Source organism: Mobula hypostoma, chromosome 25 (genome assembly GCF_963921235.1).
Source record: "Mobula hypostoma chromosome 25, sMobHyp1.1, whole genome shotgun sequence".
Lineage (NCBI taxonomy): Eukaryota > Metazoa > Chordata > Chondrichthyes > Myliobatiformes > Myliobatidae > Mobula > Mobula hypostoma.
The window spans coordinates 17,867,933-17,883,936 of NC_086121.1; the positions used below are offsets into that span (position 1 = coordinate 17,867,933).

Below are 16,004 nucleotides of genomic sequence, written 5' to 3' on the forward strand. Positions count from 1 at the left end.
ATAGGTGTTAGTGCATTTGGGGAGGTGCAATGGGCGAAGGGGGTACACAATATATGCTGACTGCTGAGGAGAGACAGGAGCCTCTAAGTTTATGTCCCCAGTATCCAGATGGTAGGTAGACTGGTCAACTGGGTGGGTGAAAATGCATATATGATGCTTTTCTTTGGCTGAGATGTAGAATGTATTAAGGTTATGCTAGAACTGTTTAAAGCAGCAGTCGTATGTGTACAATTCTGGTCAACCTGTTACAGAAGAGAGAGCTGGGGGTTATTCTCTTTTGAAGAGGGCTGAGGGGAGTTTTAATGGAGGTGTATACAATTGAAGGACTTGGTTAATTAGACCATCAGAACAGAGATGATAGCAGAATTAGGCCATTCAGCCCAAGTCTGCTCTGTCATTCCATCATGGCTGACCCATTTTCCCTCTCAACCCCACTCTTCCCATAACCTTTCCTGCCTTGACTAATCAAGAACCTATCAATTTCTGCCTTAAATACATCCAGTGACCTAGTGGTCTTGACCTAGCTGCCTGTGGTAACAAATTCCACAGATTCACTACCCTCTGGCTAAAGAAATTCCTCTTCATCTCTGTTGTAAATGGACATCCCTGTATTTTGAGGCTACGTTCTCTGGTCCTAGACTCCCCTCACTACAGGAAGCATCCACTCTATCTAGGCCTTTGAACATTCAATAGGTTTCGATGAGATCCTCTCTCATTCTTCTAAATTCCAGAGAGTAAAGGCCCAGAACCGTCAAATGTTTCTCATTCTCAGAATCATTCTTGTAAATCTCCTCTGATCCCTGTCTAATGTCAGCACGCCCTTTCTTAGATAAGGGGCCCAAAACTGCTCACAATACTCTCAGTGAGGCCTTGCCACTACCTTATAAAGCCTTAGTATTACATCCTTGCTCTTTTATTCTAATTCTCTTAAAATTAATGCTAACATTGCATTTGCCTGCTTCACCATTGACTCAACCTGCAAGTTAACCTTCAGGGAATCCTGCATAAGAACTCCCAAGTCCCTTTGCACCTTGGACTTTTGAGTTTTCTGTCTACACTTTTGTTCCTTCTACCAAAGTGCTTGACCATGCATTTTCCAACATTGTATTTCACCTGCCACTTCTTTGCCCGTTCTCCTAATCTGTCTTTCTGCAGCCTCTGATTCATCAATGTCACTTGCCCCCCGCCACCTATCTTCATATTACTCGCAAACTTGGCAACAAAGCCATCAATTTCATCATCCAAATCATTGACATACAATGTAAAAGGAAGTGGTCCCAACACAGACCCCCATGGAACACCACCAGTCACCGGCAGCCAGCCAGAAAAGGCTCCCTTTATTCCCACTCTTTGCCTCCTGCCAATCAGCCAATGCTTTATCTAAGCTAGTATCTTTCCTGTAATACCATGGGCTCTTATCTTGTTAAGCAGCTCTGTGTGGCACCTTGTCAAAGGCCTTCTGAAAATCCAAGTACACAACATCAACCAATTCTCCTTTGTCTATCCTGCTTGTTATTTCTTCAAAGGATTCCAACAGATCTGTGAGACAAGATTTTCCCTTAAGGAACCCATGCCGACTACAGCCTATTTTAGGCATTTAAAATTTATTTATTGAGATACAGCACGGAATAGGCTCTTCAAACCACACCGCCCAGCACTAACCCTCGCCTAATCACAGGCCAATTTACGATGACCAACTAGCCTACCAACCGGTAGGTCTTTAGACTGTGGGAGGAAACTGTAGTATTCGGAGGAAACCCACATGGTTGTGGGAGAACGGCAAAGAATTGAACCTGGTCACTGGTACCACTATGCTACCGTGATTCCAAGTACCCTGAGACCGCAGCCTTAACCATTAGAAAGGACTTGTTTTCCTTAGCAAAAGAGTCAAAATCCAGAAGGCAAAGATTTAAAATAATTGGTAGAAGGATTCAAGGGAACTTGTGGTTATGCACTTATTTGGTTGTAGCGAGCAAAAATCGGTACCTTGATGTGCACATGAAAAGCCGTTGCCTGCAAGGCTCTGGACTAAGTGTTGGAAGGTAAGATTCGGCTGAGTAACTACTTCAATCTTCTGTAATGGTTTTTTAAAAAAAATTGCAGTGTACCATTAAGGAACTCAGAGTCATAGAAAAGAACAGCACAGAAACAGGCCCTTTGGCCCATCTAGTCCCTGCTGAACTTGTGTTTCTTGTTAAGAATCAATACGAATTTTTTTGGTAATAGTTTTGTTAAACATTATTGTTTCAGTGGAGGTACTGTTGAGGGCTACTGATGTGTGCAGGAATTTTTGAAACAGCTGGAGGTTAAGTTTCTAATATCAACAGAAGAGGTGGCTATTGGGTTGATGTAAGCTCGCGGAGGATCAGTCCTACCCCCACCCCCCACCCATCCCATTTCCCTTTACTCTTTGTAAGTGCTCATCAACTCCTCTCCTATTCTTTTTATAATTAACCCATACTGTAGTGTCCAGTCACTGACTACTGCATCTTTGAAATGCAGGAGGAATCTAGAGCACCTGGAGGAAACTATACAGTCACAAAGTAAGGGAGCAGTTTTAAGTTTGAACACAAGGTCAGGATTGAACATGTTTCCCTGGAGCAATGAGGCAGCCACACTAACTGGTGTACCACACTGCCTCTGTGGAGGGGGAAGTCACGGGTCTCATCAGATCATTCTCTCAATTACACATTTATTTTCATTTTACTGAATCCCCCTTCCCCATATCTCCAGCCCATTCCAAACCTCACATTTCAGCTGATAGCAAGGAGAATGAGAGAATAGAAAAGCAATGCAGCACTTTTTAAAACAGTCTGTTGGACATTATTTCTGTTTTGTCCAGCCTTGAGATCTGGCATTTGCCCTTACACCTTTCTTTCCTCTGTGAAACCAGTCCTTCACGCCTTCCCTTTTCTCCCCCCACATCTCCAGTCCGTTCCCAAACCCCGGTCTGCAGCTGATGCTGAGAAAAGTGAGGTGAGTAACAGAAGCAGTCCGGCTTTCCAAACAATAACCACCACTATCTGCAAAAAGCAATGAAACTGGAATAGCAACAATACGGCTTCCCTGGTGGCTGAGCTGTGGTGCCAATGAGGAGCTGATCTAGACACGTCAGCAAAGACGTTTGGCTTCATGGCAACCTTTAACTTAATTGAGGTCAGTGAAAACATTTGCCCTTCTCCACCCCATTCACCACCCAATCACTAATCTGTACTGGAAATTTTAGCCAAGATAGTGTTCACTGTGATTAAATAACTGACATGAAACAATGGACTTTGGATGAAGAGGTTATTAATTGAAAGGTACAATTTCAAGAGCATAGGGATCTGAGGCCGACCCTTTTAAAGGTGGTAGTTCCAGGTGAGAAGGCTGCAAAGGGATTTGGAAACCTCACCTCTCACTGATTAGAGTACAGAGGTTAGGTGGATGGGCTTATCAATGATATCTTGCTGGTTTTATCTTGATTATATTCAATAGTAGTATCAAACTCTAGGAAGGATTTTAAGGCCTTGGAACAGAATAATACCAGATATTTCAAGATATAGACAAATTAGTGAAGGTGGAGTTGTCTTGTGTCAAAGAAGGTTTAGACATATGATAAGTATTGATAAGAGAAGAAAGACAGTGATTCATCTGTTCTGCTATTCAGTAAGATCAGCTTTGATCCTGTCCAAGTTCTTCCCTGATCTCTGCACTGTTTTATCCTGCTCATTTCAATGACATTTTCTCCCATTTTTCCAGACTTGAGTATCCCCTCATTTTAATGGATCTTAACAAAGATCACTCCAATCCAGTATGTCTGTGTCGTACCTCAGAGGTATCCTCCTTCAGGTAGAGAGACTCAAACAGCACACATCAGTTCACAGCACAACTTTCTTACTTTTGAACTCCAACCTCTTCAATAAAGTGCTCCAGACCATTTTGCCTTCCTTCGTTACTATAATTGCACGTTTACTCCTAGCACCTTATGAACCAGACACTTAACAACGCTCTGTACAGTAACAGCTACTGAGGCACTTAAACCATCTTCCCATTTTCTTGCATAATACTCCACCTGCCACTTTTTGACCTGATTCAACCACCTATTTCTTTCCAGATTATCTGCTTTCTCCAGGCAGTTCACTTTCTTATGCAGCTTTTGTATCGGCAACAAGCGAATTAGTTCCAGCAGCCTGCCACCCGAAAACTGCTCCTATGATTTTCAGAAATTCATATTTATATCACTTATTGCTAGATGCATTCTCAAATTTTGATAACTTTCTCTTAATATGACTAACAGCATCAGCATAAATCTTAAGATCTTATACTTACTTGCTTCAATGATTTTGCCGGTAACAGATTCCAGACCAATTTAGCAACAGTAATTTATTTTGTGGCTCCTTGGATGATAATGCTAGTTACCACATTCCAATCTGCAGAGACGATTCCAGAATTTATTTTAGTGTGATCATTCAAATCAAGTATGATGTTCTCCCAAGGGGTTATTCCCTTTATGGAGGATGCCTGTGTTTAACGTGATGAGGTTGATGCACAGGTTGCACCACATAGGGCTTAACAGATTAGGGTCCAGTGGCATGGAAAGCAAGAGCACTGGGGACCCCTCACTGCTGCAGCCTTCCTCCACCTTCAATTAGATTAGATTCAACTTTAGTGGCATTGTGTCGAGTACAGATACAAAGCCGATGAATGCAGTTAGTATCTAACCAGAAATGCAAAGAATAGTGTTATTTATTGCAAAGAAAAAGTAAGTGCTGCAGCACACAAATATAAAAGTACTGAGACAGTACAATATGGGTGCAATACTGCTTAGCGCTGTGATGTGAGGTTCAGCAGGGTCACAGCCTCAGGGAAGAAGCTCTTGCTTAGCCCGCTGGTGCGGGAGCAGAGGCTCCTGTAGCGCCTACCGGATGGGAAGAGAGTAAAAAGTCCATGGTTAGGGTGAGATGCATCCCCGATAATGCTTTTCGCCCTGCCCAGGCAGCATTTATGGTAGATGTTCTCAATGGTGGGCAATTGGGTGCCGATAATCCGCTGGGCAGTTTTCACAACACGCTGGAGTGCTTTGCGGTCCGATACGGGACAATTGCCATACCACACTGAGATGCAGTTGGTGAGTATGCTCTCAATGGTACAGCAGTAAAAGTCTGTCAGTATCCTGGGACAGAGGTGAGCTTTCTAGATGCTCCACAGGAAATAAAGGCGCTGTTGTGCCTTTTTGAGCAGGACGGAGGAGTTCAGGGACCAGGTGAGATCCTTGTAAATGTGGACACCAAGAAATTTGAAGCTTGATACACGCTCCACTACAGCTCCGTTGATGTAGATGGAGATGTGAGTGTGGCTCCTAGCATGCCTGAAGTCCACAATGATCTCCTTGGTCTTCTGAGTGTTAAGGGCCAGGTTGTTGTTGGCACACCATGCGGCCAGGTGCTGGACCTCATTCCTGTAGGCTGTCTCATCATCCCCTCTGATCAGGCCAACCACTGTGGTGTCTTCTGTGAACTTGATTATGGAGTTAGAACCATGTCCAGGAACGCAGTCAAAGGTGAAAAGGGAGTACAGAAGAGGGCTCAGCACATAGCCTTGAGGCACGCCGGTGTTCAGGGTGAGAGTGGAGGAGGATAGGTTGTCTAATGCCATCATCTTTAAGCTCCACTGTTGAGATCTTGGTTGGATTACTCTTTGGAACCTCCTCCTTGACCTTACTGGCCTGGTTGACTCTTACCAGGAGCTCAGCTCCCAAAAGATTGCTCTCAAAATCTCAGGAACTCACAAGCCTCTCCACCACAACAAGGTGTCAGTCCTCTGAGAAGATCGTATTTGTAGCTGCTTCTTTTAGACCTTGCAACAGGAGGTATTGAGTTAAATAAATTTGTCCCATTTTACTTCCTTTAATTCCTCCAGTTTTTATAGTGACCTTAATGTCTAAACTTCTTAATCTATAGTCTCTTCTGCAGTAAGAAATTCCAAATATTTAATGCCATAATCACTTCATTTCCTATTTTAATTCTCCAATCATTTCCTTCATGTGATTTACATTTAATCGTTGCCACTCTTAAATATTTCAGGCATTTTTTTCTCCTGCTACCTTTTCTTACATCTTCATAATTTTTTAGTCATTCATTGCTGCTCACACAATTCTTCTAATGTATTCTCCCTAAGAGCATTAAATGTAATCCTATCCACCAGTAGCTAATGAAGGAGGTTATTCTTTTCTCATGGGGGTTTATTTCTTAATAGAATGCAGGTTTATTGAGAGTTCTAAAATTCTTCAAAATGCTTGCCATTGTGTATCAATGATTTGCTTCCAATGTGAGACCTGTAGGCTTTGCCACGGTTGGACCAAGAAGTACAATGGGTCAGGTGGGTGGGCAGCGTGAGAGCTGGTGTGCACTTCTACCATTTATTCTTGACTTCTGTGTGCTGTGGATGAACGGGCTCAGGTCTTCCATTCTGAGTGGTGCTGTTGGTGAGGATATCTTCAAGTTCTTACAAACATGAGAAAATCTGCAGATGCTGGAAATCCAGAGCAGCACGCACAAAATGCTGGAGGAACCCAGGCAGCACCTGTGGAAAAGAATAAACAGTCGACGTGTCAGACCGAGATCCTTCTTCAGGACTCGTGTAGTCCTGGTGAAAGGTCTTGGCCTGAAACGTGGAGTATTTCATACTTACTTCCTCTCTCCACTTAGTAATTTCTTCTTGTGACAGAGGTTAGAGTCGTGTCTATTTCAAGATTCCAGTGCTGGATAACTGTGACCTATGATCAGAGCCAACTGAATTTAATTAGGGCCTTCCTGCTGCAGATGGAGGTCTGGATGTGGATGTTGATGGTGACTGACTCCTCCTGCCACTGGATTTAGCAATGAGTGTCACTGTACTCCATCTGCTCGATACCTGATGAAGGTAGTCCTTGTGTCAGATGCATACAGAGCAACTGGGGAAATCATTATTACCTGGTAGACCATGAGCTTCGGTGCACTGTATGATCTTCAATGACCATTTACCTGAGAAGGCCACTGCAAGTGTTGGTGGGACTGGAGGGGACGGTGAATTTTGCTGAGAAATGGTGCACTACAGTGGGGCAAATTAGAAGCCACGTGCAGCTGTCATCTGTGTACTGCAACTCAGGGACTATGATCCTTGCACTGCGTGGAGGTTGAAGTTTCCTGTTTGCCCTTCGGGTTAGTTCTGCTCACAGGGAAAGCTGGCTGGAAGTGAGGTGCAGCATTTTGTTGAGAAAGATTGAGTAAAGTCTTAGCTTTGTTTGATACCAGTCAACACTGAGATTGAGTCGATTATGAGCCAGGTGATTAAGATAACTTGAATGTAATCACGTAGTAGATGGAAGATGGAGATATTTTATTTTGCAAGCAAATTCGAGAAGGATGCTCCACAATCCATTTCTATTGCTCACTATCAAATTTGAATTCATCTTCCCCTAATGACCCAAATGGTTCACTTTAGTCTCATTCTTTCCCTTTAAATCTAAGGAACATTTCCTTACTTGAAGCCTGCCCTCCCGCTCTCTGATGCCTTATTTTCACTGTCAAGTCTCTGCCTCCACTGGACGTTAGTCCCATCCCAGAAAAAGTGGACCTCAGTTTAAGGAATAATACTCCTTTATTACGGGTGGGCAATGGTCCAGGTGCACATCGATGGGACTTGGCAGAATAATAGTTCGGCATAGACTAGATGTGCTGAAGGTCCAGTTTCTGTGCTGTTGTGTTCTATGACACACTTTCCTCATGCTCCTCCTCCCTGATAACTGGTGCCAGTGACTTCTGTGTAGAAGTCCCATACCCCCAATGCCATTATATGTGTGATGCATTTAATGCTTTGCTCTGTTAAGTCAATTTACTTTGAAGGTTATTACTAAGGCTTTTACATTTTTATTGGGTCATTACCTGCTCCGAATTCCTTGGCAGAACCTCATTCCTAGACCTACACAGGTAGCTGGTTCCCACACGGACCACAGTAACTAGAATCTTCCCTTGAGACCAACTTCTTCAGACTTTGATGTTCTCAACACTGACTCTAGATAGGTAACTCGACCGCTGGGATCTTTTAATTACAATTATGGCAAACAGTATTTATCCTCCTGACTACATTGACACATATTACCACCATATTCCCTTTCATTAACTCCGCTTTATTGTCTCCTGTTCCACCATCAGAGTGCTTATAAGACAATCAATTAAGACAATAAGTACCATGTATGCATTGGAAACAGATTCTTGCACGGCTACATCCCATCTCTGTTTAATCATTTTTTATTTCTCTCGAGGAATATTGCTGAAGTCCCGATCATTACCTAAAAGAGGTGTAAATCAAAATGTCCAGTAACTCCTGCCCCTCCCATTCTTATAATTCTCTAATGGCTGCAGCTCACACTTCAAGTGTGGATGCTTGGATTCTCAGTAATTTCCACAAACTTTCATATACTGCAGTTACAACATATCATGATTACATTTTGATGAATATAAACCAGTGTTTAAATATCAACAATAAAAATCTGAACTAAACTCAGCATACATAACTATCTTTCAATATACTGCATACTCCATTTCTTAAAGACTAAGTATTTGAAAAATTTGAATGCTTAAAGACCAAAGCTTCCACAAACTAGTAATGTTTGAGGTCTATTGCACAGCCTTTTTGTCTGAACCAGAATAAGCTGCTGACATTAGAACTTGTCAAGATTGCACCCTGCACAAAATGTGTTTGCTCCAGACCTTGAAAACACACAACTACAGACTCAAACTCAGCTGACAGTGACAACTACCTATTTGGGTAACCGCCTACTGCTGACTACCCAATTACCTGTTAACAGCAACTAGTAGTCAGTCTGATTACTGACCAAACATGCTAACAATTGATGTTAAAGTTAAATTACTAGCTCCAAATAGTGAACTGAAGTTTAGAATAGGACTACTCACCCAACAATTCCCATGATGACTTTAGCTCTCTTTTAAAGATGCACTATGTTCAGTTTCACACTGTGTAACCACAGAACCGGGATCACGAGTAGCTTTTTCATGTCAGTAACAGGAGGCACTGATTTAAAGTTACTGGTAAAAGATGATATGAGATCACTACCCGAGAGAGGCGGAGGCAAATCACATAGTAATATGCAAAGGAGGATTGGATTAAATATGTGGAAAGGACACAAAAAGTGCCAGTCCAGAACCCAGAATGAACAGGCCTTATGAAGAGCCAGCATAGGCAAGTGAGGCTAAATACCTTATTCTATGTTGAATTTCTATACTCTGGCCAAGGGAGAGTGCTTTTTATTTAAAGGGGATGGTATAAGGTTCAAGAAGGAAGGTTGCAAAGACTAAATAGGCAGAACTTTGTTAGTTACATAGTTTTGTTTTGAAGTTTAGAGTCAATTATTTCCTAAACACAGAAGTAAAGCAATAATTTAAAGACTATTAAATCTGTTGTGATTCAGTAGAACTGCAATGGTATAGGTATAAGGCCGGCTGCAATGCTGGATGGAATTGGCAAAGAATGGATCTTACCCCCTATTCTCCAATTGGACCTTGCCTGGCTTCATGAAATCTACGGATGTACTAGGAGAAAATGAGGAGTACGGCTAAAAAGATATTCATTTATTAAGTGAAGATTTAAATATTTAAAGAAGATTAGCTTTATTTGTCACACGTACAGTGAAATGCACCATTTGCGTCAAATCAAATCAATGAGGACTGTGTTGGGGTTACCCTGCAAGTGTCACCAAGCTTCTGGTGCTAACAGCATAGCCACAACTTACTAATCCTAACCCCCACATAATGCCTGTGGAATGTGGGAGGTAACTGGAGCACCTGGAGGAAACCCACATGGTACAAACTCCTTATGGACAGTCACAGGAATCGAACCCCAATCAGTAATCGCTAGCACTAAAACGATTGCACTAACCGCTGTGCTACTGTGCCGCCTTGAAATGATCACACTTGGCGATTCATTACAGTGAATTTACTTTGAAGAGGGGAAAAAAACTATTCGTTATTTTTAGGCAATTGTGGCAGAGTTAAACATGGGGAGACAGTCCCAAACACCACGGAGAAAACAATGAATTAATGTTTGTGTTCCTTTATTGGCCCGTGAGGAGGAGAGAAATTTGTCCAAACAGAATGTTTAATGCACCCGTGCTAAACAGACCTTGCTTTTATGTCCCAATCACCTACCTGACTGTTTAGCAGTTAATTCTGGTTAGAAGGGGCTGACAGAACCAGACTCAGGTTTAATATCACCGGGATATATTGTTATGTGGCAGTAGTACACTGCAATACATTTAATAAACTGTAAATTACAGTAAATATATATATTTAAAAAGTTTAATTAAATAAATAGTGCAAAAGGAGAATAAAAGCAGTGAGGTAGTGTTCGTGGGTTCAATGTCCATTCAGAAATCTGATAGCAGAGAAGAAACTATTCCTGAATCGTTGAGTGTGTAGAACAGCAGGGAATAAATTCAGAATGTGCAATTCTATGCTATAAAAGTGCAATAGTTCTTTGAATGTCCAATTCCCAATCTATCCAATATCTTTATTGTACGATTTTCTCAAAACAGCCCATGGATAGCATTTACATAGTCAGCAGCATATACATACACACAGATCCTGATTATAATAGATCATGCATAGTTCAGTCAAGAGCCACTGCTTAATTTTTTAATCTACAGTTCTACAACTTCTTGGCAAGTAGAACTATCTGATTCAGTCATAATGATCACATAGTTATTGTTGCATATATACAGCCAATTACCAGGCCACAATATTCTATTGTGCCACAAGATTATATTACATGATTAGTTTATTCTATTTCTTAAAATGAGCATCTCCAACAATTAATAGATGTAGGCATCAGGGATGCCTTCCGAGAAGTCATGGTGCCCATGACCAATTGGATGTACATAACATATACAGAAGTGTGCAGATCCAAAACCCCACCACATGTATTTTTTGGAGGGGTTGGACAATCCTTGTTGATTTGGTTTCCTATGAAGCAGTTAGATTACAGTCAAACCTGCTAAAGGCTGTTCCAGCAGAGTGCCGTAGATTATATTCTTGTTCAACCAAACCCGATATCCAGCAGTAGCTCTTTAAAAAATAATGAATGCAGAAAAGTTATGGCATCACGGCAAACTAATCAAATCTGTGACATTTTTGGAATTCCGGGAAAAGAAAAAAAAAATTAGCAAAGGTAACAGGCAGTCCACTGAACCAACGGTGCCTTGCCAGCATTGGTTTGTGGTTCACTTTTTCCTTTTTGATCCTTTTCTGTAGCATCAGGAACTTGAAGTTTAATTCCTTCATCAGAAGCATACTGATATTAAATTCAGTTATAGCTTGAGCAGGCAAAGAAGATTGTTTTTGAAATAATAACAGTCCAGAATAACTGAAATTCCTGATTAGGATCGATAGTCCTTTTTGCTGAATGGCTTGTTTCCCAGGATACTGTCAATCTCATGCACAATTGATGAGGATAACTTTGGAAGAACCTGTGGGAGAAAAAGCATGTCAGTAATGTATTTTATACCAGAGCCTCGTGGACACAGTGAAACTGCATTCTATTCACTTGAATTTGGTACATGTTAAGATTATGATTTGGAGAAGCTCTTCAGGTTAGGTTAGTGTGGTAAAAATGGTAAATCAGAAACTGGGGATAAAGCAACACACATCGAAGTTGCTGGTGAACACAGCAGGCCAGGCAGCATCTCTAGGAAGAGGTGCTGCCTGGCCTGCTGCATTCACCAGCAACTTGGATGTATGTTGCTTGAATTTCCAGCATCTGCAGAATTCCTCGTGTTTGCGTTTTTAAAACTGGGGATAAATGTCAGTTTTGAGCACAAAATCTACGTTACTTTTCAACTGTAGGACAGGGTAGGCTGTCCATGGTGCCATATATGGGAAAATTTCAAAGAGCAGGAAAATCATCTGATCAGTCCTTAAAATAATAAGAAGAATAAAACATATTGTGAGATATTTTTAACTCAACGTTACTAAAATAGATGATCCGGTCATTATTATATTGTTAACACGTGATTCTGCAGATGCTGAAAATCTTGAGCAACAGACGCAAAATGCTGGAGGAACTCAGCAGGTCAGGTAGCATCTCTGGTGGGAAATAGTCAAAGTTTCAGGCAGAGACCCTTCATCAAATCCTGCTGAGTTCCTCCAGCATTTTGTGTGTGTTGATCCTTCTGGCCAACTTCACCATTGGGGTGGGAAGGGGTGCAAACCTCCAGCAATGCTTATTTAGCAGGGAAGGAGTAGGGCTTGCCACCTCTGGTGGGATCTTCTCTTGATAAGGGCAGGAGGAATGTCTGCACTTTGTCTTATCAGAGAGGTGAACGACAGGCATTGTGGCAATGTCCCAAGTTGAAGAATAGAGATGGAGATGTCCAGCCTGTAAGGGATTGCAAATATGTCCGCATTACCCTCAGCATAATTAGCACTGACGAACTGGCCCCTGTCTGATTCTGTATACCATCACCTGGACCCAAAACATTATTGCCATCAGGTGTTGCTGCAAGAAGATCAATAGCAAAGCTCTGAAGGACCTCCTGGTCTATAAGATCTGCAGCGTCCAGAGGTTATGGGCAGCCCCCAAAGGTGGTCATAATAGGTACCCAAGAAGAAAGCCTTGGTCTCTCAATAGGCAGGTTTGATGAATGCACATGAAATTAAGGAGCTAATTAGCCACAAGTATAAGGCAGTTTTGAAAGTCAACACCTGCTGGAACATTTGGAACACCTATTCAATCTTGACATGAGCAGCTTTGACTCCATCTCACAAAATCTAATCTTGCCACTACTCCTGACTGACAATATGATTAAACATAGAAACATAGAAAATAGGTGCAGGAGTAGGCCATTCGGCCCTTCGAGCCTGCACCGCCATTTATTATGATCATGGCTGATCATCCAACTCAGAACCCCACCCCAGCCTTCCCTCCATACCCCCTGATCCCCATAGCCACAAGGGCCATATCTAACTCCCTCTTAAATATAGTCAATGAACTGGCCTCAACTGTTTCCTGTGGCAGAGAATTCCACAGATTCACCACTCTCTGTGTGCAGAAGTTTTTCCTAATCTCAGTCCTAAAAGGCTTCCCCTTTATCCTCAAACTGTGACCCCTTGTTCTGGACTTCCCCAACATCGGGAACAATCTTCCTGCATCTAGCCTGTCCAATCCCTTTAGGATTTTATACGTTTCAATCAGATCGCCCCTCAATCTTCTAAATTCCAACGAGTACAAGCCCAGTTCATCCAGTCTTTCTTCATATGAAAGTCTTGCCATCCCAGGAATCAATCTGGTGAACCTTCTTTGTACTCCCTCTATGGCAAGGATAAATACACTCCATCTCAAAAACTGTAAGGTCTCAGGAGCAGATAAAATCCCCACTGAATTCCTACAACTCATCAAGTCCCACCTCTGGGAAGAGAAGAATACAGTATTTCATAGGACCTCATAAGATGCCACAGTCACGATCATCTTCAAGAAAGGAGATAAGCAGGGAGGGATAATCTCCCTGCTGTATACCACAAGGAAAGCCACCTCCAGGTAACTACTGAATTGCCTTTTCTGAGCTGCTCCCCAAATCATGATGTGGTTCCTTCCATGCAGAGAGTGAAATGGACGTGATCTTTACTGTACAAAGATTTTTCTTTACCCCCAAGGAAAATGTAGGAAGCTGAACATTCAGTATAATGGCCTGTTTTGACCTTGCCTCAAGCTTTGACTCCATTCATGAGGAAAGACTAGAACATCCTCCTCAAATCCTGGTGTCCACAGAAGTTTCTTCCCATCTTCCTGTTGCTCTATGAATGTAGGCAAACAATGATATTAACCAATGGATTTACAACAGAGCCATTTTCAGTCTTTTCTCAATCTTGCCACAACATTGCACCTCACCTCCAATAAACCACCTCCGGGAGTAGAGAAATTCTTAAAATGCTGTTCAGATTATGGCAACTGCGTCTTAAAGCCATGATTAGCCAAGCCTCAGAAGTCACATTACAGTATTCAAAGGTTGCTTGCTCTTGGACTTTCTCAGAGGCTGAGCTCCAAGCCATCATCAACACCTCCATGGGAAGGGATCATCATCTAAAAGCTGAAATTTTTGTATCAACCTGCTTCTGCCGCATCACGCTGCACCTGCACCTCAGGAACCAGAAAAGACATCAACGATGAAACATAACATCATTCCAATGCTCCGACATAGAATTTGGTCGATTAAGGAAACGGTAAAGATAAGCAAACCAACGTCAGTGAATATTGAGGCTTAGTTACATTCAGCTGGCCGTTTGGACTGGCCTTGTTGCTCATGTGTGTAATACCAGACTCTCCTTTACAAGCTTTTTTCACAGGAGGTCTGCCAAGCAAATAGAGTAAAAGATATAATGATGTGTTGAAAGCCTCATTTCATGTTAATTGTATTGCATCCTCCCATATTTTCTTCCTTGAAGAAATGCAACATCGTCACTAATTCCTGTGAATCTCTGGTTCATGATAGTGAAGGATCATTTGGGGTGGTACTGAAAACCTTGAGGTTATGGATCAAAAGCATACAGAAGCCCTGCAGATATGATGGAAGGAGGATCACCTCACAAAGAAGCCATCCAGCCCGACAGCCAATTCAGAACAGTCAGAAATTCCAGTGTCAGCATCAGTGTCACCTCAGAAACCCAAAGTACTAAAGTAGATCAGTCCCAATCTTCTCCGAGTACCATGCGACTTGTGTACATTTTCAATAGCTGTAGCTGTGAGTCTTTACAGAAACAGTAAAGCATAAAGAACAGACAAAAGCAAGGGGTTTAAAGTTTAGTGAGAGCAACTTGGTTTAAAGTGTCATACTAACCTGTATTGCTCCAATGTTTTCCAAAAGTTGTTCAGTGTTGGAAGCTCCAACTAGCACAGAACTAACACCCTCATTTCTTAAACACCAGGCTAGAAGAAGAACACAAGACCATTAAATTATGAATAATGTGACTTTATTTGTTCAAACCAAGTTAACATACATTAGATTTAAGGCAACATTTAACACAGCTAAACCAAATATTAAGCCTTATTCCCACTGTTGGGTAAATAGTGTACACACCAGCAGTGCTTATCAGTATCAAGTCCTGCAAATGTGCCTTGCTCAACACAGTTAGCATTTTCCCACAAGGACAGAGAGAGATTAGGTTTTAGATGGCATGAATATCCCTTTCAAAGGCCAAAATTGGTATTCTGTTTTCAACTGTAAAAAGTCACATAGTCACAAAACATTATTAGCACAAGTTCCTGAGTGTCATAGCCTGAAGATTGATGGTGCATGGGATATTGTCCAAGAGCCACATTTCTGCAAGAACAAGTATGCAGCTGTTCCTCATCTTGGCGGGCTCAGCCAAAGACAAAGGAAATCCAGCTTGCCTTCCAGGGACCGAACACTAGACATCAGCCCCTCCGGCATCTCCTCCCCTGGCTGGCTGTAGCAGGCAACTCCATGACACAAGGTCCCACTCTGTGCAGCTGCTCTGCCATCAGTCTTGCCAATGAAACCCTCATTTTCCTCCCTTGTATTCTCCTCAGCTATCTCAAGTTGATAGCCACAAGATTAAACTTTCATGCAGTTTCTAAAATTTCCTTCAATGGCCACAAGTCTTGATGTTGTATTAAGAAACAAACAGTAATCTGGAATCTTCTAGAGAGATGTTAACATAGCTGGAGTCTAATTTCTTGACTTCAGATCACAGGAAGATCAAATGCTGCTAGAGTCACAGGAAAAAGGAGAATCCTTGCCAGGTTCAACCAAGATATACTGACAGATAAACAGCACTGTAGTGCTTTCTCACTCCCTAACATACGGCATACTAATAAGGTTTAAAATTTCAGTTAGTGTTGATATTACTTGGTTAACTCTATGTACCCGACTAATATTTTATTTTACTTTGTGATACAGCATGGAGTAGGTCCTTCTGGCCTTTCGAGCCACGCCACCCAGCAACCCCCCGACA

The 16,004-nt window shown here is 42.0% G+C and overlaps 1 protein-coding gene across 7 annotated transcripts in view; it reads right to left on the reverse strand.

The window, feature by feature from the left end:
* Window positions 1-10,198: 10,198 nt before the first annotated feature.
* kcnab2a (potassium voltage-gated channel subfamily A regulatory beta subunit 2a) overlaps window positions 10,199-16,004 on the reverse strand; it is a 315,221-nt gene continuing 309,415 nt past the window's right edge. For 5 of the 7 annotated variants that reach the window (XM_063032967.1, XM_063032963.1, XM_063032964.1 and 2 more), the window contains 2 exons: window positions 14,867-14,955; window positions 10,491-11,503 (listed from right to left, as the gene is read on the reverse strand). In XM_063032967.1, coding sequence (XP_062889037.1) covers window positions 11,414-11,503; window positions 14,867-14,955 — 179 coding nt within the window. In that variant the 3' untranslated portion in view covers window positions 10,491-11,413. Of the gene's footprint in view, window positions 11,504-14,866; window positions 14,956-16,004 lie in introns of all 7 variants that reach the window. The other 2 variants (XM_063032962.1, XM_063032966.1) reach the window with 2 other exon arrangements.